The sequence below is a fragment of the Doryrhamphus excisus genome, chromosome 1, assembly GCF_030265055.1.
Source record: "Doryrhamphus excisus isolate RoL2022-K1 chromosome 1, RoL_Dexc_1.0, whole genome shotgun sequence".
Classification (NCBI taxonomy): domain Eukaryota; kingdom Metazoa; phylum Chordata; class Actinopteri; order Syngnathiformes; family Syngnathidae; genus Doryrhamphus; species Doryrhamphus excisus.
Genome location: NC_080466.1, coordinates 16209769 through 16232500, shown reverse-complemented (window position 1 = coordinate 16232500; position 22732 = coordinate 16209769). Strand labels below are relative to the sequence as shown.

General features: G+C 41.7%; 2 protein-coding genes across 7 annotated transcripts in view; both read right to left on the bottom strand.

The window, feature by feature from the left end:
- The window catches only part of gab1 (GRB2-associated binding protein 1), a 53263-nt gene extending 40165 nt beyond the window's left edge, over window positions 1-13098 (bottom strand). For 3 of the 6 annotated variants that reach the window (XR_009128687.1, XM_058065433.1, XM_058065434.1), the window contains exons 1-2: window positions 12635-13072; window positions 12381-12540 (exon numbers count right to left, since the gene is read on the bottom strand). Coding sequence is in view for 5 of the 6 variants with exons in the window: in XM_058065433.1 (XP_057921416.1) it covers window positions 12381-12452 (72 nt within the window). In the remaining variant the exon portion in view is untranslated. Of the gene's footprint in view, window positions 1-12380; window positions 12541-12634 lie in introns of all 6 variants that reach the window. The other 3 variants (XM_058065429.1, XM_058065431.1, XM_058065430.1) reach the window with 2 other exon arrangements.
- Window positions 13099-14134: 1036 nt separating this feature from the next.
- usp38 (ubiquitin specific peptidase 38) lies at window positions 14135-22586 on the bottom strand. Its single transcript, XM_058070707.1, has 11 exons — window positions 22427-22586; window positions 20653-21343; window positions 20445-20580; window positions 20240-20369; window positions 19270-19371; window positions 18990-19148; window positions 18615-18808; window positions 18449-18542; window positions 18255-18361; window positions 14952-16242; window positions 14135-14801 (listed from the first exon to the last, which is right to left on the bottom strand). The coding sequence occupies exons 2-11, from the start codon at window positions 21332-21334 to the stop codon at window positions 14631-14633; spliced, it is 3066 nt and encodes a 1021-aa protein (XP_057926690.1). The 5' UTR covers window positions 21335-21343; window positions 22427-22586; the 3' UTR covers window positions 14135-14630.
- Between the last annotated feature and the right edge of the window lie 146 nt (window positions 22587-22732).

Here is a 22732-nt window from a genome sequence, read left to right as displayed (position 1 = left end):
GCCACATTCACAGACTATAGTTCCTTTGTCTAAGTAATGGGAATCAGTGCTGAAAATATTTCCCAGACTGTATGTGCTTAATTACCCTTGCTGGCTCACACAGCGGGCCATTCAATCTGCATATACTCTTGAGGACAACGGCCATGTGAGATGCAGATGGCAGCCCATTGGCCGCTAAGATAAAGATGGCTGCATCACTTCATACGATTGGATTTGTCTTTGTTGTGTCTTTCCACTGTGGATTGTTTTCGCCGGATAATACCTTGATAGTCCACAACCTTGACACTGTGATGCGTTCACTGTTCATGCTATCTGTTTATTGTTGGGGTTTTTTTGCGTCTCCTGTCCTCGCCGGTCAAAAATGCAGCAGTCACGTACACGTGTCAAAGCTGCATGGTTCAAATTCAACACATTCCTTTGGCATGGCACACTCACTGAAATCGCACGATCACGCTTTGGACTCGACCGCTGACGGAATGGGGCTTAAGGAATTCTCCGCTTGCAGAAGAGTCAAAATAGTGGAGTCCGTGCCAACGAGGGACGCAACACACTGTGGGACAAATTCCACTACAAAGACAAACAAGACCGGAATTTCTCTCTTGAACCGCTAAATTCAGTGTCAACTTGCTAATAACACTATGCTAAGGCCATGCTGTAATTTTTGGAATTTTTTTGGAAAATTTTTGCTGGAGGGATGCAACACACTGTGGGACAATTTCTACTACAAAGACAAACAAGTCCGGAATTGCTCTCTTGAACCGCTAAATTCAGAGCCAACTTGCTAATAACACTATGCTAAGGCTATGCTGTAATTTTTGGACATTTTTTGGAAAATTTGGGGATTTTTTTGCTGGAGGGACGCAACACACTGTGGGACAAATTCCACGACAAAGACAAACAACCGCTAAATTTAGAGTCAACAAAACAAAATAATGTTACAATTTTTGGAAAAATAGGTTGGGGAAAAAGTTTGAATATTATGAGAATAAAGCCAAAATAACACAAAAACTAAATTTTAAAAGATTGTTTAAGTAGAAAGTTCAATCTTGCTAATATTTTATAATTAAGCTCAGGACATGTTTTATATAGATATATATTTTCTTTTTTAATAAAACTGGACTTGTGAATGGCGTATAGAAGGGTTTAGATTCTGTTCCACAGATGGCGCTAATGCACACGAAAGCTGCTTGCCAACCGCCAATAAACAACAGAAGAAGAAAAAGAACGCAGACAACTTTCTGATTGAGCGGGTACAAGATACCTCAATCGGATTGGGGAAAAGGAATATTCCACCCCTGTGAATCCGATTATATATTCATTCGGATTGGCACTTTTCTTTGGGAATGAGGTGTATACAAAGGTTACATTCTTTCCGTTTGAGCAAATAACCCGAATGGAATTGGAATATTTGGGTCCATGTATACGTGGCTAATGAATTAAGTTCTGTTCATGATACTGTTCTACAGTACGTGACCCAAACCCAATTTTTGCAATGTAGAACATGCTGGATTTTAAGCATTAAAAATGATCTCCTGTGTTCATCATTGTACATATTGCACTATTGTACGTATTACTGTAATATCTTGTTGCATTCATAGATCATACTGTTTATAATTTATATAATCTGCAATAGCCATACTCTAGTCACTTCGTTGCAATACTGTACATATTACAGTTATTATATATTGTCACATCCATACTGTGCATAATGTTTATAATCTGTATAATCTACAATAGCCATATTATAGTCATTTATATCCCTGTACATATCCTCACTGTATTATAGTCATAGCCTGTTATATTTTTTTTACATAGATCTGTCCATTTTTTTCTACATTTACTTGGTACTATTAGGTACTTATAAAATTGCACTTCTGGTTGGATGCTAACTGCATTTTGTTGCCCTGTACCAGTGACATGAACAATAACAACGTTGAATCTAATCTAATCTAATATAATCATCATGCAAAGCCAATGACCAACCTTTAAGCTCAGCTTGGTTCTAAAAACGCTCGGATTCCCGTTTATCCAAATGATCCAAGTGGAATCCACAGCTTTGTCGTAAAAATAAAATAAAAACAAACAATAGTAAGTTGTTGAGAAAAAGTGTATGCATGGACAAGGAAAACTTGTCGTCCACAGCGTCTCGGCTTCCAATCAGGTTGGAAATGAATACTCCTCATGTGCGACTGCATGGCTGTGTCTTTCCCAGCCTGTGTGTGTGTGTGTGTGTGTTAAACACGTCCTCTGGCTTGAGGCCAGGCCAAAGATATCATGGAGCACCATAGTAACTCTAATGCAATCAAGGAACAGTAGCCACAACAGCGGCACTAGCGGACATTACTAAAAAACACACAAAAAAAATAAAAATAAAATAAAGTAAAATCACTCAACTGAATTAGAATTTAAACAATACAGCAATTTGGGCAACTCAGTTCTGTCTGACTGGCATCAACTTGTGAAATTACACAAGTTGCCAGCAAAATTTCACACGGGTTCTCCATGCTGCTAACCCAACACGGTCCCTGTGGGGTCGAAAAGCACGCACACATGTTGGCACACGGCACGAGAGGATAGGGGGGGAGGGGGCGTGCACCGGCCTGACGGCAGTGGGCTATATTAGGGGGTTCGCAGACACGGCGGCTCGGGTCAGATCTCACGGTCGCCACATAACTAAAAGAGCCACCTGCCTTTGTGCGCATGTGCTTGTTGTGTCAACGACAGCTGAACGCTGGCGACTTTAAAATGTGAACGTTACTGTGCAGATCACAGCCATCGCCTCCATACGTCATACAAGATCATGGAAACTTAATGTATTAAGTTACCCAAAAAAATAAAAATAAAAAAAAAATAAAAAAATATAATATATATATAATATATAATAACATATAATAATATAATAAAAATCCTTAAACTGGGGCGGCACGGCGGACAAGTGGTTAGCGCGCGTACCTCACAGCTAGGAGACCAGGGTTCAATTCCACCCTCGGCCATCTCTGTGTGGAGTTTGCATGTTCTCCCCGTGCATGTGTGGGTTTTCTCCGGGTACTCCGGTTTCCTCCCACATTCCAAAAACATGCTAGGTTAATTGGCCACTCCAAATTGTCCATAGGTATGAATGTGAGTGTGAATGGTTGTTTGTCTATATGTGCCCTGTGATTGGCTGGCCGCCAGTCCAGGGTGTACCCCGCCTCTCGCCTGAAGACAGCTGGGATAGGCTCCAGCACCCCCCCACGACCCTCGTGAGGAAAAAGCGGTAGAAAATGAATTAATGAACCTTAAACTGTATTATGGAAAGCAGGAAGTGAACAAACGTAACAGTTATTGATTGTAAAAGTACCAGGTGGAGGGGTAGGATTTAATAAGCTTTGCTTCTTCCGACTCCTTTTGGACATGTGGAACTGTGAACTGATTATGTGATGCATTCAATTGTAATCTAAAATAATAAATTAAATGATATCTCAAGATCCTGCTCAAATGTTCACATTCTATTAGCTGTGAAAAAATGCAGAGTATACAGTCCGTGACTTATCCACCATCAGAACAGTATTTTTGTGGACCAAAGTAACTAATATCAATAAAAAGTCATTTTAGGATGCTTGAAATAACCATTATTTAACAAAATAGTGATATCAATTTGAAAAACAAAATACCTGCAATATCACAGTACTACTTTTGTAGGCAGGTCCTCATGGTGTCTCGCTAAGTGGACTCGCAGATTTGTCATGTTTGCCGAATACTTTATTCTTTATACTTTATTCGAATACTTTATTCGGGAAACACGACACATTTTACAAACGGCATGGGTTTTGTCAATTTCTGCACACCCTACTTTGTGTAGAAATCCAAAAATTGTCCACACTTCAGCCTTGTACGTCGTATTTGGCCATGTTGAACTGTGTTTATGTGTGAGGACGTCCTTGCCTAATTGACTACGTAAGTGCTGCCACCTAAAATCGGAGGTTTCAATTAAAATCAGAAATGAACCTTTGCCATGTCTGCGCTTGAATAAATACCATATACAGTCTATGATAAATGCCTAAAAATATCCATATCATACTTTTTAATATCGATACTGTATTGTGGAACGAAGTATCGCGATATATCGCCGAAACTATATTTTCTTACACACCTACTGGACAGCATGGAGGAAGTGGAAGAGCATTTATTGTTTACGTTGTGGTTCGCAAAAGCAAAACATTTGAGTGAAATGTATGTGACTGTAAGTGGTTAGCGCGCAGACCTCACAGCGAGGAGACCAGGGTTCAATTCCACCCTCGGCCATCTTTGTGTGGAGTTTGCATGTTCTCCCCGTGCATGCGTGGGTTTTCTCCGAGTACTCCGGTTTCCTCCCACATTCCAAAAACATGCTAGGTTAATTAGCGACTCCAAATTGTCCATAGGTATGAATGTGAGTGTGAATGGTTGTTTGTCTATATGTGCCCTGTGATTGGCTGGCCACCAGTCCAGGGTGTACCCCGCCTCTCGCCCAAAGACAGCTGGGATAGGCTCCATGAATGAATGAAGAATATCCATATCATACTTTTTAATATCGTTACAGTATCATGGAACGAAGTATCACGCTATATCGCAGAAACCATATTTTCTTACAACCCTACTATTCTACTAATAAAAGTACTGCATGTACGACTTGTGCTGATATCGGATTGATACTGGTACGGGCCGATAAGCATGGCTGGAATATCGGAACATCGGAATAGTGATCAAGTTGTACCCTCCAGAGTGAAAGTCGGACAAAAAGTATCACAGGGAGCGTCGAGGACCCCCGTCCTCCTCTCACTTCAGCCGCCATCTGGTAGCCATCAGCGTCTCACACAGGAAGGGGCGGCCGTGCCTTGTTGAGGGCGCCAGGGAGCGGCTCCTCTTGTCTTTCTCTGAGCTGCAGAAACAACAATCGCTCTCTGCTCTGCGTTCTATTGCATTGCATTGCATTGCGTTGCTTTGCTTTGCTTTGCAGCCCGTCCTGGCGGGATATCAGGCCCTCGGCACCCCACAGCAGAGAGGAGCACAGAGCAGCCTCGCATTCCTGCCGACACCGCCTGCCAAGAGACGCTGGGAACGGAAAAAAGAAAGACCCAAAGAATGAAAGAAAGAGAGAACAGAGAGCTAATGGTGTTGCTTCTGTCGTCTGTTTTCTCATCCCCGCCTCTCCATCCTCGCTCCGCAAGAGATGACAAAGTTATTCAATTTGTGCTGCTCCCCTCTTCCGAGGAGTTTCCCGTTTTTACAAGCACTCAGGGAATGCACATCACCATATAGTTGGCACGGCTTCACTGACTCCATTTCTTCCCACGCTGCCCAATCAGATGGGATTATATTCAAAAAGAACCGGTTAGTGTTCCGCACTCTCTGAGATTTCTGTATCCGACTCGGGCAAGGCAAAGGAAAGCCACCTTATGAACTATTTTTACCGTCTCGAAGACCCAAGCCATATGTGCACAACAACGACGGTCCTGACCCGGAGAACACGCAATGTCTCGTGCACGAATTAAGAGATGTGACGGACATCTGCGTCTAATATTAGCTGCAGAAAAGGGGCAGCTCTGAAACTGCAAAGACAACCCGGTTCCCACGCAGCCATTCCGTAGAATTTGACTGGGACAGCTGCAAACCACAAAAAAAAAAAAAGCACGTTTCAAATGTGCCGAGTCAGCATTGACCTCAGTTCCATCACAACACGCTAACAGGAACAGCATCGGGCATTCAAGATGTTGAGCAGGCAAGAACTTTATCAAAAAGTTTGACAGTTTGATTATCGCTCCTTTGCTATATCACAGTTTTTCATAAATTAATTCATAATTTCGTGGTACTCTGTGGTCTATTATTAGTCAAAACATATTGAAATAGAAGTAATATGTAGTATTCTGGTCACTAGGTGGCAGTACTGACAGTAAACATTGATGAGACTTCATCTTACATTACATTACCATTGCATGCACACAGTTGTGGCTTGTCAGACATAAGAGCATAAAAGTCCTCCTCCTATTCTGTGTGGAAGTGGTACGTCTAGATGACCACCATGACATCTAGATGACCACAGTGTATCATTTATGGTAACGTGTATATATATATATACGATACATATGTTAAGTAGTGGCCGAGTGGTTAGCGCGCAGGCCTCACAGCTGGGAGACCTAAGTTCCGACATAAGAGCAAAAAAGTCCTCCTCCTATTCTGTGTGGAAGTGGTACGTTTTTGACTTCTTACGTTTACAAGAAATACCAGTACATTATCTAGGTGATCTTGATAATAGCGCTATCTGAATTATATATGTTGATATATATATATGTTTATATGGAGCATATAAACCCTGACTTCTTATGGTTTTTAACTTTATTAGAGTCATGTACACATGAAATAACACCCCTATACTCACCTTTACGCTCTTATTATTCTATAATTATATATTATATATATATATATAATTTTATATATTTTTTTTATTATTATTTTTTTTAATTATATATTATATATATTATTATATTATATTTATTAACTCATTTTCAGAAAAGCGAGCTCCATACTTTTTGAGTTTGGGGAATTTTTGCTGAACATTCAACACACACAGAATATTGAGCTTCAGGACTATAGAAATTATGTTAAGACACTTTAGATTCTCTTATTTCATTAGGAAATAAATAATTTGTTTCTACCCTTTTGGGGTCTTTATAAATCGGCAATAGAACTTGGAAACGCCAGATTTTGACTAAAAAAAAAATAGAAAATTAGCTTTTTCTGCAAAAGCAAATTCAAGCAGAACAAAACAGTACCTCGTAGTACCCGATTATACATCAATAGGGGGGTGAGCCTAAAATAGGTTAAAATAAGGGGCATTAATAACATCATGCAGGCAAAAAAAGGTTACAATTTTATTTTTGGCTTAGCTTCCATGCTGTTGAAATCCACAATAAATACAACTAAAAGGTGTCCGTATAAGGTTCCCACCCGTGTAACTGATCCATCTGTGTACATCATCACCGCCGCTACTCCACAAAAGTGGGCAGCTAAGGATAACAATTGTAGCAGCGCCGCCATTAATATTTTATGGCTATTTGTTTGTAATGGACAGTCAATTATTAATGGCTCATGCAATCCATTTCCACGGGCGGTGCGGGTTTGTGACAAGCCCCCCGCCCCCAAAAAATGGAGTACTGTGACCGCATGACTTCAATAGTGTACCTCTCTCTGTTTGTTTCCACAGAAAAATGGCCATTTGTTCTCTGTTCTGCCTGCTAAGCAGATTTAACGAATCCTCGACTTAATCTGGACCTTTGTTTTCATTGTGCTGGGTATTTCTCATCTACGGGCAACGGTTTCAAAGCAGGACGCGTCTGTGACAGTTAACTGCTAATCTCATCCGTCAAGTCCCAGTGGAGAGGTGGGCTGTCCTGGGGTCCGTATTTCAGCTAAGTAGCCAATATTTTAGCCAAGTGTGCATTAAAGCTGTAATAAGCGCTCTGCAATGTGAGCAGTAAACTCTTAATCCGATTATAGTGGGTAAACGCTAACATACGACCGGCTTTATAAAGACCTGTGCAGCTTTGATTGGATAAAACATGACAACATTTGCTATGATAAGAAAATAAACTATCTCGATGACCACAAGAGCGAAAAAGTCTTCCTCCTATTCTGTGTGGAAGTGGTGCATTTTTGACTTCTTAAGTTTACAAGAAATGCCTGTACATTTGAGCTGAACTGAAAATAAACTATCTAGATGACCACAAGAGCGAAAAAGTCCTCCTCCTATTCTGTGTGGAAGTGGTACATTTTTGACTTCTTAAGTTTACAAGAAATGCCTGTACATTTGAGCCGAACTGAAAATAAACTATCTAGATGACCACAAGAGCGAAAAAGTCCTCCTCCTATTCTGTGTGGAAGTGGTACATTTTTGACTTCTTAAGTTTACAAGAAATACCTGTACATTTGAGGCTAACTGAAAATAAACTATCTAGATGACCACAAGAGCGAAAAAGTCCTCCTCCTATTCTGTGTGGAAGCGGTACATTTTTGACTTCTTAAGTTTACAAGAAATGCCTGTACATTTGAGGCTAACTGAAAATAAACTACCTAGATGACCACAAGAGCGAAAAAGTCTTCCTCCTATTCTGTGTGGAAGTGGTACATTTTTGACTTCTTATGTTTACAAGAAATGCCTGTACATTTGAGGCTAACTGAAAATAAACTACCTAGATGACCACAAGAGCGAAAAAGTCTTCCTCGTATTCTGTGTGGAAGTGGTGCATTTTTGACTTCTTAAGTTTATAAGAAATACCTGTACATTTGAGGCTAACTGAAAATAAACTATCTAGATGACCACAAGAGCGAAAAAGTCTTCCTCCCATTATGTGTGGAAGTGGTACATTTTTGACTTCTTAAGTTTACAAGAAATACCTGTACATTTGAGGCTTACTGAAAATAAACTATCTAGATGACCACAAGAGCGAAAAAGTCTTCCTCCCATTATGTGTGGAAGCGGTACATTTTTGACTTCTTAAGTTTACAAGAAATGCCTGTACATTTGAGGCTAACTGAAAATAAACTATCTAGATGACCACAAGAGCGAAAAAGTCTTCCTCCTATTCTGTGTGGAAGTGGTACATTTTTGACTTCTTAAGTTTACAAGAAATGCCTGTACATTTGAGGCTAACTGAAAATAAACTATCTAGATGACCACATCTAGATCTTCATGTTTATATTTTTTTTGTGCGACTTATGTATGTTTTTTTCTACGTAATTATGCATTTTTGGCCTTTTGTGACTCATAGTCCAGAAAATACAGTACATATGTAAACAATAGCCGTGAGTTCCGACATAGAAGCGAAAAAGTCCTCCTCCTATTCTGTGTGGAAGTGGTACGTTTTTGGCTTCTTAAGTTTTACCCGATTATAGCGGGTAAACGCTAACATGCTACCAGCTTTATAAAGACCTGTGCAGCTTTGATTGGATAAAACACGACAACATTTGCTATAATAAGAAAATTAACTAGATGACCACAAGAGCGAAAAAGTCTTCCTCGTATTCTGTGTGGAAGTGGTGCATTTTTGACTTCTTAAGTTTATAAGAAATACCTGTACATTTGAGGCTAAATGAAAATAAACTATCTAGATGACCACAAGAGCGAAAAAGTCTTCCTCCCATTATGTGTGGAAGCGGTACATTTTTGACTTCTTAAGTTTACAAGAAATGCCTGTACATTTGAGGCTAACTGAAAATAAACTATCTAGATGACCACAAGAGCGAAAAAGTCTTCCTCCTATTCTGTGTGGAAGTGGTACATTTTTGACTTCTTATGTTTACAAGAAATGCCTGTACATTTGAGGCTAACTGAAAATAAACTACCTAGATGACCACAAGAGCGAAAAAGTCTTCCTCCTATTCTGTGTGGAAGTGGTACATTTTTGACTTCTTATGTTTACAAGAAATGCCTGTACATTTGAGGCTAACTGAAAATAAACTACCTAGATGACCACAAGAGCGAAAAAGTCTTCCTCCTATTCTGTGTGGAAGTGGTACATTTTTGACTTCTTAAGTTTACAAGAAATGCCGGTACATTTGAGCCGAACTGAAAATAAACTATCAAGATGACCACATCTAGATGTTCATGTTTATATTTTTTGTGCGACTTACGTATGTTTTTTTCTACGTAATTATGCATTTTTGGCCTTTTGCGACTCATAGTCCAGAAAATACGGTACATATGTAAACAATAGCCGTGAGTTCCGACATAAAAGCGAAAAAGTCCTCCTCCTATTCTGTGTGGAAGTGGTACGTTTTTGGCTTCTTAAGTTTTACCCGATTGCTACCAGCTTTATAAAGACCTGTGCAGCTTTGATTGGATAAAACACGACAACATTTGCTATAGTAAGAAAATTAACTAGATGACCACAAGAGCGAAAAAGTCTTCCTCGTATTCAGTGTGGAAGTGGTGCATTTTTGACTTCTTAAGTTAACAAGAAATACTTGTACATTTGAGGCTAACTGAAAATAAATGTCACACACACTCCTTACTACAAAATCAGCTGTGACAATGTGATCCCACCAATATCTGTGAGTACTAGATAAACTACTGGTTGACTGGAATGGCAATAAAAAAAAATCCACTTGATTCTTCAAAATAGTTTCACCTTTGAGCTCCAGTAATCAGTAAGTAGCACATCAGGGACAAAGTGTGTCTGATAGCAGGTCAGGCAGCCAGTGTGAAAATGAAGGTCAAGAATACTTTACATACAAACAATACAAGCCCCTTTCAAGCCCTTGAACCAGAACAGCAGCTACCCTGTTAATATGTGGGTGCATTTCATACAAAACATGGAAAAAGCCGGACTCGGCTGCAAATGTGTGTGCTTTGAAAAGGCAACACGACATCCCACTATCAGATAATTAGGTGCATGATGTCAGCGATGTCGGACCATTGTCGGATGCTAACAATGGCCGAGTTAGGTTTTCACACATTGGCAGTTCCGCCTCCGGAAAGGCAATAATATAGCAATAACATAATGTAGCATCAGAGATTTAAAAAAAAGGAGGTACGGCACTTGTTTGTAAAGGAATTCAGCAATATTGTGTGCCGTGACCAGGGGCGTCACTAGGTTCTGAGTACAGGGGGAGGATTAAATATTTTTAAATTAATTAAGGAAATAATCTTTAACTACAAGAAAAATAAAAATATATTGCCTTGTTAACAGTATCGTGATATATCGTATCGTATCGCCAGATTCTTGCCAATACACACCCCAGGTATTGAATGAGTTAAGAGACGCCTTCTCATTCAATAGCATGAGACATTGTGTCTAAACTCTTGACTGGCACTGCGAGTTGTCCCGCCCCCAAAGCAGTTGTCATGATAGTAAATAAACCCTCGGCTTGACCGTGCACAACCTTCATCGTGTGACTGCAATGGCACCACTTCCTAAAGGTAAATCGATGCTTTTACTGACACCAGATAATCAAATCCTGAGACGAGAAGGTGCCCTGAGCGTACACACACACACACACAAATACCAACAATTAAGGTTCCCAAAGCCACAGGACTATTGCAGTACTAGTAGTAATATGAACGGACATGACACTATTGCATTTTTTTTTACATTAAATGACAGATATTGTGCTGTAGGTGGGTTAACATGGGCAAATCAAGCGCTCCTTTTCTGTGACGTCGTAACTTCCCCTGAGCTCACTGGTGAACAAACATGGTGCGGATCGCGTGGGACTTCTCACTGAGAATGACGTTTCACCAAATGCCCCAAATTCTCTGCAAACATTCTACCACAAGGGGAAAAATAAAACAAAAGCCAAATTAGCCAACTCAAACGGCAGCATTGCTACGACGCATGGGGCTTGTTCCTATCGCTATAGTGTTTGTAATGGTTTTATTTCATTTGAACATGCATCAGATTACAATTGAGTGCATCCCATAATCAGTTCACAGTTCCACATGTCCAAAAGGAGTAGGAAGAAGCAAAGCTTATTAAATCCTACCCCTCCATCTGGTACTTTTACAATCAGTAACTGTTACATTTGTTCACTTCCTGCTTTCCTAATATAGTTTAAGTTTTTTTTTTTACTTTATTTTATTAATTTTGATTTGTTTTAGTTTTATTTATTCATTTAATTTTATTTTTTTTGTCATGTACCGAAGTAGGAGGTGATATGAGCACCCAACGACATAATGGGTACCATAGTAAAACTTAAAACTTTATTGGTATTGTCATTTATTGATCATTTATTGATTTATCTTAACAGTTAATTATGCTTACACGATAACAGCATATACACCAAATCCTGCCTGTACTGTTAATAAAATATGTTTGCCACAGTTTGACCCTGGAACTGATTAATGCCTAAAAATGTCAATACGTCAGAAAACTGTGTCCCAAAATGTACTTTCTTCTACCTTGCAGGTTGTACTATTCTATTATGTAAACAAACAGGATGTGGAGCAGCCTCTCATAGTACTCGCCCATCCTAAATGATCCAGTTAAATGGCACCCTGGCAAGTTTTTTTTTTTACACCATTAAACTATCTGTACTCTATAAACAATAAAAGGAATGGGTTTAATTTGAAGAGTACCTTAGAGGTAAATAATAATAATAACTCTGTTTTGATGCTAAATAACTAAACATTTGAAATGAGTGTCCCACAGGTAAACAACCACCTGCTTACTTCAAGTACTCGTTCTATCAACACTGTACAATACAAATAAAGCTCGGACAAATCAAACACGCTTCAACGTTGAATGGCACGAATACGACGGTATGTTGTTAAAACGCAAACAAGCCGTACACTGAAGTTCCTTGGTGTTTTTTTACTCCGCCTCGCAGTGCCAGCATGCAAACAATAAGACATAACGTGCACTTACGTAACGTCGCAACTTTTTTTCCGGAGGAGACTTTCGCAGCCATCCTGAACACACCACATCTCCCCCGCTCATAGCTGCTCTCTCGTTGGATCCCCTTTTGAGAGTTTAGTCGGGGAAATAATGGAGCTCCCTGGAGCCTTTTGGGAGTGCCCCCTTGTGCCTGGAAAGGAGACGGAGAAAAGAGCTGAAAATGTATAAAAGTTGTCTCAATTGCAGTTAAAAAGCGAATATTTTTCGCATAAATCTAAGTGTACCAGTCACTCCTTCGAAAGTCGCCAGGCAGTTCTCGTGAAACGTCGTTTCGAGTCAAACAAATGCTGAAATAGTTTGCTGGGTCTTGCACAAACACACAAAAATCCCCTATAATTGTCCTAACTCCGCGAAAAAAATGAATATAGTTGTGTTGTTTACACGGAACGCATCGTGCTAACAGGATAGCTCGACCCGGACAAAGTGGAACGATTCCCGGTTGGCGGAATGAATCCGCGAATGTCCCACGGCGCCGTGCCCCGACTCATAGTTTAAAGGCGGCTTATGGTGGGGGGCAACACGGTGCTTAATAATTAAAAACAAACGTCGCCGAGCTTTTCCTACCAGTTTACTCCTCCAGTGGTTCCTTAATTGTGATTGACAGCACCGCGGCTCTGTCTTTTCCCAGAACAAGTCGCTCTCCTCCGCCCTCCTCCTCCTCCTCCACCTCCTTCTTCTACAAAGGAACATGGCGGCGTCAAGCTACGCTGTCACTTGCAACCGGAAGTTGTGTTTCGCTGCGTTTAAACCGATTATTCTCTACTGTCACAACTAAAAACAAACAATTCCGTGTTTTTAATGTTACATTTACACATTTAGGTCTCCTCACTTATTTTTGTGCGTATTTGGTGCCGTTTATGATTACCTGTAACTTACTATACGAGTCAAAAACGTTATTTTTGCCAATAATTTACGTCACTGAAAATAAAAATTAAAACTTTAGCTCGTTTAAATACAACCATACTGTCTAAAACATACACTGCAATGTACTTGGTTTTGTTTATTCTGAAAGTAATAAAAGGAAGTTGCTCCGTATTACGCTCACAAGCTTTCCTATCCGTTCCGGTGTAGTGTAGTACGTACCAGGCTTGATAGAGTTTACAATAAATACAAAAAAAGTGCAAATATAGTAGCCTCTCACGGAATACCTTAGTATCCGCAATGACACCAGAAGATCAATAAAATTCCATAATTATTCCCTGAAAAAATTCCATACGATGCAAAACATAAACAATCTTGCATGTATCCAAGCCAAATAAATGTCTCTCTGTGAAGACTTGGAAGTATCTTAGGAATCTTACTGGAATGCCATTGTAATGGTAAACACTCCCCCCTTACCCCAAAGGGATGTCCTGTTTACCCCCCATTAATGACCATGGACTATATTATCTGCATGTCAGTACACAAACACAACTAAATACTACACTGTATGAGGACATGCAGTAAACAGCATTTTCCCTTTTAATGTATTTAAATGTATGTAATGTGTTGAAATTTAATTCATTTTGACAATGATTCTTTTAGTGATTAATTACTGCGGGGAAAACGTCTTACATTACATTTTTCACTTCCCTTTTTGGAACCTGCACTCATTTCCACATGTGCAAATATATTTTGCGTATTAAGCAAAACAGCATGTATTTAGTATTATTACAAAACACCATAAAACGGTGTATTTTTAAATGGAGAAAATCCTCAAAGTCATTAATTCCAAAATGTCCACACACGGTAAATAAGTTTGTATTTTCCAATTATGCAGGGCTACATTTTTAAAGACAAATGTACATTTATTGCATGTTATAATAAATTTATAAAAGCACAAACCAAATACTAAACCGGTCTTGAGGGGAAGGGGGGATCACACACACACACACACACACCACAGGTCATAATGCACCAACATGCATGTACATAAGAGCATACATTAAGATAATATACAGTTTTTTTTGTTAATATTGTACTGTCCTTTATGTTGTCTGTGCTGTTGCATGTGAGGTAATTCCAAAACAAGAAAACATATTTGCAGCCATGATTCCAATTTAGTTTTATGCCAGCAAAGAACTAAAAAAAATTGCCTCAATAAATAATAATTTTTAAAGAAATGTTAAAAGTGATATGGAATTGCAAATCCAAGCATCCTGTTATGATTTCAATGCTTCTTTAAGGGGGTGTATGAACATCCACGCATAAAGTTGTTGTATTGAGCACTTTTTTTTTGGATTAAAAGACCAGTCTACTAATGGTATTAAAGCCCCCTCCTCCGCCTCCTCCTCCTCCTCCAGATGGGCCGCAACTTCCGGGTGGGTTGTTGTCATCTGAACCATTGGGTCTGAAGGAGCAGGACGACGAGGGGGCCTGCAGAGCCTGGGTTCGAGCGGTCAGTTCCTGCTCCTGTGGAAAAAGAGAGTGGAGAAATAACAGGATTGATGAAGAGTGGTTTGTGTTTAGCATCGTGCATGACTAAACAGCACCCTCTGGTGGACTATTTATTACACTATTCTATTCTATTGTAAAAAAACAGCAGGTCCCTTGTTGTCTTACCTGCAGATAAAGCTTGTTGTCCTTGATGATAGCGTCCAGTAGCTCCTTCTGCAGGGGCGGTTCCGAACTCTGCCTCAATCCGTTCGCCACCGGTCCTTTATTCACGTTCTGACCTGCTGGATCCTGCTTCCTGTACATGAGCACGTAGGCCGTGTCCTTGGGGAAGCGCGTGGTGATGTTCTGCACCGACTGAAACGACGTGAATGTCACTCTGCTGTCGTTGAACAAAAGCCAGTCGCTCGTCTCTCGTCCCGGCGTGCCGCCGTGACCGGTTGAACCCGGGAGAACGGCGCACTCGCCTTGTTCGTTCCGCGCGTCCTCCTTCATGCGAGTGGTGGGATCGGCATCTGTTGCTGTGATGTTGCGTCCGCAGGAGTAATAGTGGCCGCTTTCGGATGAGACGCCCGAATGCATCACGACGGAACTGAGGACGTAGCGCACTTGAACTGACACGTCTCCTCTACTTGACTCTGTCTCATCTTCGTCCTCGTCTTTCTGAGAGGGTTTGAGCTTTTTAGCGAGGTTCTCGCTGCTTTCGGGGGAGTCCACTTGCAAAGGGGAAGACGTGCAGGAGGAAGCCGGCGACGGCGCAGCCGCCGGTTGGTGAACGGGGAGGCGCAACTGTGACGGGATGGTGACGTTCTCCAGGATCTTCCTGCGGACGTGGGACTTTGCGTCATAGGAGAAGCGCAGCAGGGTGAGGATGAGGTACTCCGGCGCCGACACCACCTTCATGGTCTTCTCGGCCCGCTGCAGGCACCCGCACTTCTCACAGAAGTAGGCGTTGTCCTGGTCCAGGATCTCCGGCGCTAGGAAATAGTTGACCAGGTCCGGCACAGAGAGCGGAGGCCCGCTCGTCTCTGGCACAGGGTGGACGGGACTAGCTTGGTCTGGCACGGGAATCTCACTGCCGCCGTTGACGGAGCCCTGACAAACCGCTTTGGGCTGGGCAGAGGGGCCCTCGCATTGGGCGGCGTCCTGAGAGGCGGCAGAGGGGTAAAAGGCCAACGAGAGGTCGGTGAAAGGTTCCTCTTTTTCAGAGATGCCGTTGCAGTGCGTACAGCGAATACCTGTCACCAGCTTGCCGCCAAAAGTCCTCTCTATCAGAGTCCTTCTGTCATGGTCCGCTTTGCTTTCCGCGGGACTCAAAGAGGACGCTAGGCCCTCTTCGGGAGAAGTCTGACCCGTCGGGTCTTTGCTGGTGGAGTCTACCACAGGGGTGGCAGGGGCGGGGGCAACGCTTGGCTTTGTAGATTCCAGCACCTGGATTGTTTTCTCCTCTTCGTGTAACCTTGAGATCAGAAGACAGGGGCCATAAACATCTAGAAGAGAACCTACTAGGGCTGGGTTAAACCACTATTTCTGTAATAGATTAATCTAGAAAATAGTTTTTCGATGCATTGATTAATCCCTGAAAGTCCCTGAAAACATAAACCACAAACACAGGTTAATAAAAATATATATTTCTAAATGTTCTGCCCGTATCAATAAAGTATAATAACATGAATAATACTTCATTCATTCATTCATTCATTCTCTATCGCTTTTCCTCACGAGGGTCACGGGGGTGCTGGAGCCTATCCCAGTTGTCTTCGGGCGAGAGGCGGGGTACACCCTGGACCGGTGGCCAGCCAATCACAGGGCACATATAGACAAACAACCATTCACACTCACATTCATACCTATGGACAATTTGGAGTCGCTAATTAACCTAGCATGTTTTTGGAATGTGGGAGGAAACCGGAGTACCCGGAGAAAACCCACGCATGCACGGGGAGAACATGCAAACTCCACACAGAGATGGCCAAGGGTGGAATTGAACCCTGGTCTCCTCGCTGTGAGGTCTTCGCGCTAACCACGTTACCGCCGTGCAGCCCATGAATAATACTAATAACAATAATAATAATAGAAATAAAACTAACTATAGCGTGTATTTGAAGAGTGTGTCTGTGTGCTGGTGCATCGCAGTCGTGCTTTTGTGATACGGCCATCTCAATTTTTCATAGATCACAAACCACCGCATCATTACCTTCTGGCGTGAAGTATTCCCATACTTTGGATACTTGCACCGTTGCGCAATCTTTTCTTCTGGCCGGACTCACTGAAACTTGTAGTGGTGTGGCGTTCGTGAACGAACCTTGTCAAAAGAACTAGTTCTTTTTTGAAAACGAATGAACCACCCATAAAATACCCGTTTTGTTCATGACCGACACGGCACTAGTTGGTGAGATGTTGAGTCGGAACCAACGTGAACATGAGTGAACGGACTGACTCGACACGACTGACCGGGAGATCACAGGCTAACGACCAATTGACCGAAATGAACGGCTATTATTACTGAACGAAGCGGAATGATCCTGTGTTTTGCCCACCACTAATTCTGAGTGAGGGCTGCACGGCGGGTCAAGTGGTTAGCGCAGACCTCACAGCTAGGAGACCCGGGTTCAATCCCACCCTCGGCCATCTCTGTGTGGAGTTTGCATGTTCTCCCCGTGCATGCGTGGGTTTTCATCCGGGTACTCCGGTTTCCTCCCACATTCCAAAAACATGCTAGGTTAATTGGCGACTCCAAATTGTCCATAGGTATGAATGAGAGTGTGAATGGTTGTTTGTCTATATGTGCCCTGTGATTGGCTGGCCACCAGTCCAGGGTGTACCCCGCGACCCTCGTGAGGACAAGCGGTAGAAAATGAATGAATGAATGAACTTGTAGAAGTGTCTGGCGATGCCGTCCGCGTCGTCTGTATAATCATCCTTAAGTCAAGTGAAAATCCGAAAAAGGCGTTTCAGCTGAGCGCAAAACTTGCCATGCACATGATTCGTGTGGAGTCACCAAATCAGAACGGCATAAAACAAAGTAACATTAGCTAAAATATGTATGTTTTGGGCTGCACGGTGATCGAGTGGTTAGCGCGCAGACCTCACAGGTAGGAGACCAGGGTTCAATTCCACCCTCGGCCATCTCTGTGTGGAGTTTGCATGTTCTCCCCGTGCATGCGTGGGTTTTCTCCGGGTACTCCGATTTCCTCCCACATTCCAAAAACATGCTAGGTTAATTAGCGACTCCAAATTGTCCATAGGTATGAATGTGAGTGTGAATGGTTGTTTGTCTATATGTGCCCTGTGATTGGCTAGCCACCAGTCCAGGGTTCACTCTCGCCCAAAGAGTGCTGGGATAGGCTCCAGCACCCCCCGCGACCCTCGTGAGGATAAGCGGTAGAAAATGAATGAATGTTCTCGTGCCTTTCTAACCTGTCAAAGTTCCAACAAAGTATTATTGACGATATCGACTATTTGTTGTACCTGTCGAGGAGAAAGCGAAGGTATTCCGAACAGTCCTGCTGAGAGCCCACGTTGAACCACGGCGGTCGAGAGGCCTCTAAGAAATTTCTGGGAGCGTATGCCGCCCTCTGCAGGTGAAAAATAAAATAAAAATAAACACATTGAACCACATTGGTGGTCACTCCATATTGTCTCTCCATATGCAGCACACAAACCTGAGTGTGTGCAAGGAAAGCAAACAGCAGCTGCAGCTTTTTCATCAGTGTGTTGGATCCATTGAGGTGTAGTGATAAAACATGTCGTCTGAAACTAGAAGGGGGGGGGGCATAAGCATGATGCCATCATATGGCAATTGCTCCACAGACGACCTTGCCGACTCACTCTGTGGCCATGAAGAGAGTCTGGAGGATGCTGTTCATGTAGCAAGTGTTCCCCAGGTTGACCAGGCCCGTCTTGCCAGTCTCAGACTTACAAGCCTGCCTCAGGGGGCCGGAGGTGAAAGAGTTAGACTGGGATGTCCAGGCACTTTGGTTCAGCACCAACTTGATCTTCTCTTCGCCGGGTTTTGGGAGATCCTGCAGAGGACATAGATTAGATATCTTGCGGATTGATATACAAAATGTACATTTAAAAAAATGTTGTATTTCTCAGCAGGTGGCTGTTGGTCACAGTAAGGAGACAACTTGCGTTGTCCCTGATCGGACAGACAGCAGTTCACCACCATGGACTGACGGGTGAATGGCTGAATTTGCGTACCTTGATGGCTTCCAAAATGTGGTCGTAGAGGTCAGGGAAGCCGGAGTACTGGTACATCATGCAGTGTATGAGCTCAGTGAATTGCACCAGGAAAGCTTTACTGGTGGGGAGGCCGTCCGCCTGCAGAGACTGGACCAAATGGACCACATGTGGAACAACCTGAGAAAGATGAGGAACAGTACATGAGAATACATCGGATAGCTAAAAATGTACTTGTGTGGGTGAACTTTAACACAGTGGTTTTGAGGTTATTTAAGCCAGAAGACAGGACATCCCTTACCAAATGGAATGCCTCTGGAGAGTGCTGGAAGCTGAGCAGCATATGGGAGAGGACGGCTAACGCCCCCTGTCGCACTATGGGGTACCAGAGACGGTTAAACACCTGCGGAGAAAAACGGTAATTCAACAATGACGGTTTGGGCATTTGGCACCTCTTGTGAACAGCTTACTGTCTAGGACAGTGATTCCCAAAGTGTGGGCCGCAGATTTTTTATTAAATTATTTAATTAAATTAATTATTTAATTAAATTATTTAATTAAATTATTCAATTAAATTATTCAATTAAATTATTCAATTAAATTATTCAATTAAATTATTTTAATTAAATTTAAAAAATAATTTACAATAAAAATAATTAAAAAAAATGTAAGTATGTTTGCACAATTAAAAAATATATGTATAGGCCCAAGTGATAACCTATTGAGTGTTATTGACCTGTCACAATATTTTAGGAACCTTATATAGTTTACCTTATTATAGTTTAGCTCTCTGGATCAGATCCAGATAAAACTTTTTTTTTTCAAAGATGTTTTGAAAAATGATAAAATTCAAATATTTTTCCTTATTTTTCGTTCTACTCTTTCAGGTCCCTGGAAGACAAAAAAAACAAAAAAAAAACACTTTTTTGCCCATGACTCATAAATTTGGAATTTCGCCCTGCAAAAAAAATAAAAATAATTTGTATTACTAATCTTTTGTATTGTTAAGCCTGATTGTTGACAGAAAGACCCTACCGCCTAACATTTTTATGGAAAACAAACAATTTTCTATGTATATCCTATCTATGTATTTCTAAGCAAAAACGGTGAAGTCAGTGAATCAAATGAGCTTTTAGAGGTTATTTTTTTTAATAAATAGTATAGTAAATTTACATTGTAGGCTGTTTGACAAATGCATCATATTTAGATTCAATATTTAGACCAGCAAAATACATCAATATAAAAATGTAAAATGGAATGCAACGACATACCAACTCAATTTTGAGCAGAGTCACGTCAATGAGGATGGTGAACTTCTGAACGGCGGCAAGTCCTTTCAGCAGAGCAATGACCCAGGTGTCAACGTGATGGGCCAGAGGCCAGGAAAGCCAGTCGATCATCCTAAAAAGAAGAAGAAGAGTTTAAAACAAGGAAATAATCACATGTCGCCTCCTATATTGTGTGTGTCATACACACCTGCATAGTGCTTTTGTCATGTTTGCATCTTTGACGTTCTGATCCGTTGTGAGGCTCTTAATGAGGACTGTGATCATCTGGACCGGGATGTGCTGCACCAGGCTGGCCAAAGCGATGGACGGGTCAAAGGACGGGTCTAAAAAAAAAAAACAAAAGGCGTGAGATGTGAGCGACCGTCTCGGTCCTGAATCAGAAAATCCAGTCTTACCCGTGGAAGAGATGATGGCAAAGACCTCCTGCAAGGAAGGCAGCAGCGTGACCGGCTCTGCCTTCCAGATGTTCTGCAGCAGCGTGCTCACTTTAGTCACCTGACCGACGTACTCCCCGAGCTCCTGCTCTTGACGAGCCATGCAGTGGAAGTAGCTGATGGTTCTCACTAGCTGTTGGCAGAACAAAACGCCGGACTTGTCCCTCGGCACGCACTGCACAAAGTCGGACAGCATGGTGCTGAGGCGGGCGCAGAGCGCCGGGTTGGGCCGCTCGCACACCAGCCTTAAAACCTCCACTTGGATCACGTTGAAGAGCTCCAGCACGGCGGGGCAACTAATGAGCAGCCGCAAGCCGCAGTGGATATAATCCACAAGGGCTGGGTCCTTGCGGTCCAGCTGCTCGTAGCCGCCCTGGAGCAGACCGAGCACAAAATCTTTGCTGAAGAAGCCCTCAAACTCGGAGCGGTGATAGCGGGCGTAAGCTTCCAGAACCTGGAAGCCCACCTGCTTCTGGAAGGCATCCTCGCCCAGCAGGATGAGGCGGGTGGTGACGGTAAACAAAGCCCGACACTCGTCCACCGCCACATCCTTCTCTGCTGCTTCTACCACCTTCTTCACGATGGCCTTCTTCACTGGAACCGTGTGACCCGAGCTGATGAGGCCCTCCAAAATCTTGTCCATTATGACGGCCTGCAGCAGACAAGGGATGAGGACACGGATGATAACGCCACATAAGGCACTGAAATGTCCACATATTAAGAGAAATATGTCAATATACGCATATTCCTCCTAAAAGTCGTAATGTGACAATAATAACATTGCAGGAATTAAATTGTAATGTTATCAGAACATATTGACAATGTTACAAGGACAAAGTTTTAATATTTCCCGGATATAATCGAGGAAAACAATTCGGAAAAAGAGGTTGTAATGTCACAAGAAAATAGTAATAAAACTACTGAAAATAAAGAATATATAAATGACAATTTATTACGCAACAAAGCTGCAATTAGAAAAATATACAATTCTTAACGTCAAGGTAAGATTAAAAAAAATACAATTAAATACGATTTTAAAAAAATTAAAAAAATAGGAAGAAAGGTTTTCCCCCCTGATATTACTAGAATAAACTCATAAATGAATATAATGAGCTAAAATGAGCAATGTAACAATGTTTATTGGGACGTTTAAATGCTGAAATGAACTGCAATAGTAAATAGAACAATTTATGTATGTGACTAACTGTGAAAGCGACTAATATACGATAATAAAATTATTATTATATTTTATTCGTATTGTGATCGCGTTGACATTTAATGTTGGCATGAGCGGCGACGACAAACACAACATTACTTCGACAACATTCAAAAGTGTTAAATGTAGAAACATAATACATATTTACATTTAAATTTAGTTATTTAAAACAATATATAATGCTTGGTTTGCACCTTTTCCTCCACTACGGGAGCCCATCTGTCATGGGCACCAGCGCGTTGACTGTAGCCGTAATGTTGACAATAGCAGCCACTGCGCAAAAACATGGATTCAACGCATGGAAATTACTGCAACCACATATAATTTTTAATTTTTCACTGCGCCCCTTACTCATGATTTGATATAACGGCATCGACATGTTGCCTACGAGCCCGGTGTGAACAAAGCAACTTCAAGGGCCTGACGTTAGCCTGCGTGGTGTCCGCTCTTAGCCACTGACTTAGCATAAATGTTTACACGTTCTGTCGGGACAAATACGTTTGTCAAATGTGTCCTTACCCAAATAGAGCATGTCAGTGTTGTCCAATTTTAACTTCCCACAGTCCCGCTGGTGTTAAAAACCGCTTATAAACAGGTAAAAATTCGTTCTATCTTGATTAAATCGATGAACCGGAATCAGCTGATGAACGTGGCGATGACGTCATTTATAAAGCCGGAGTAACAGGAAGGACCCCGTGGTGGCACTGACTTTGGTGGCCTTAACATTGCCTGTCTTTTTATTATTTTTAACAGAAATTCAACTGTCATCTTACATATTCGATTCTTCGATTTCACATAATTACGGCGTTTTTGTTGTCAAGTAAA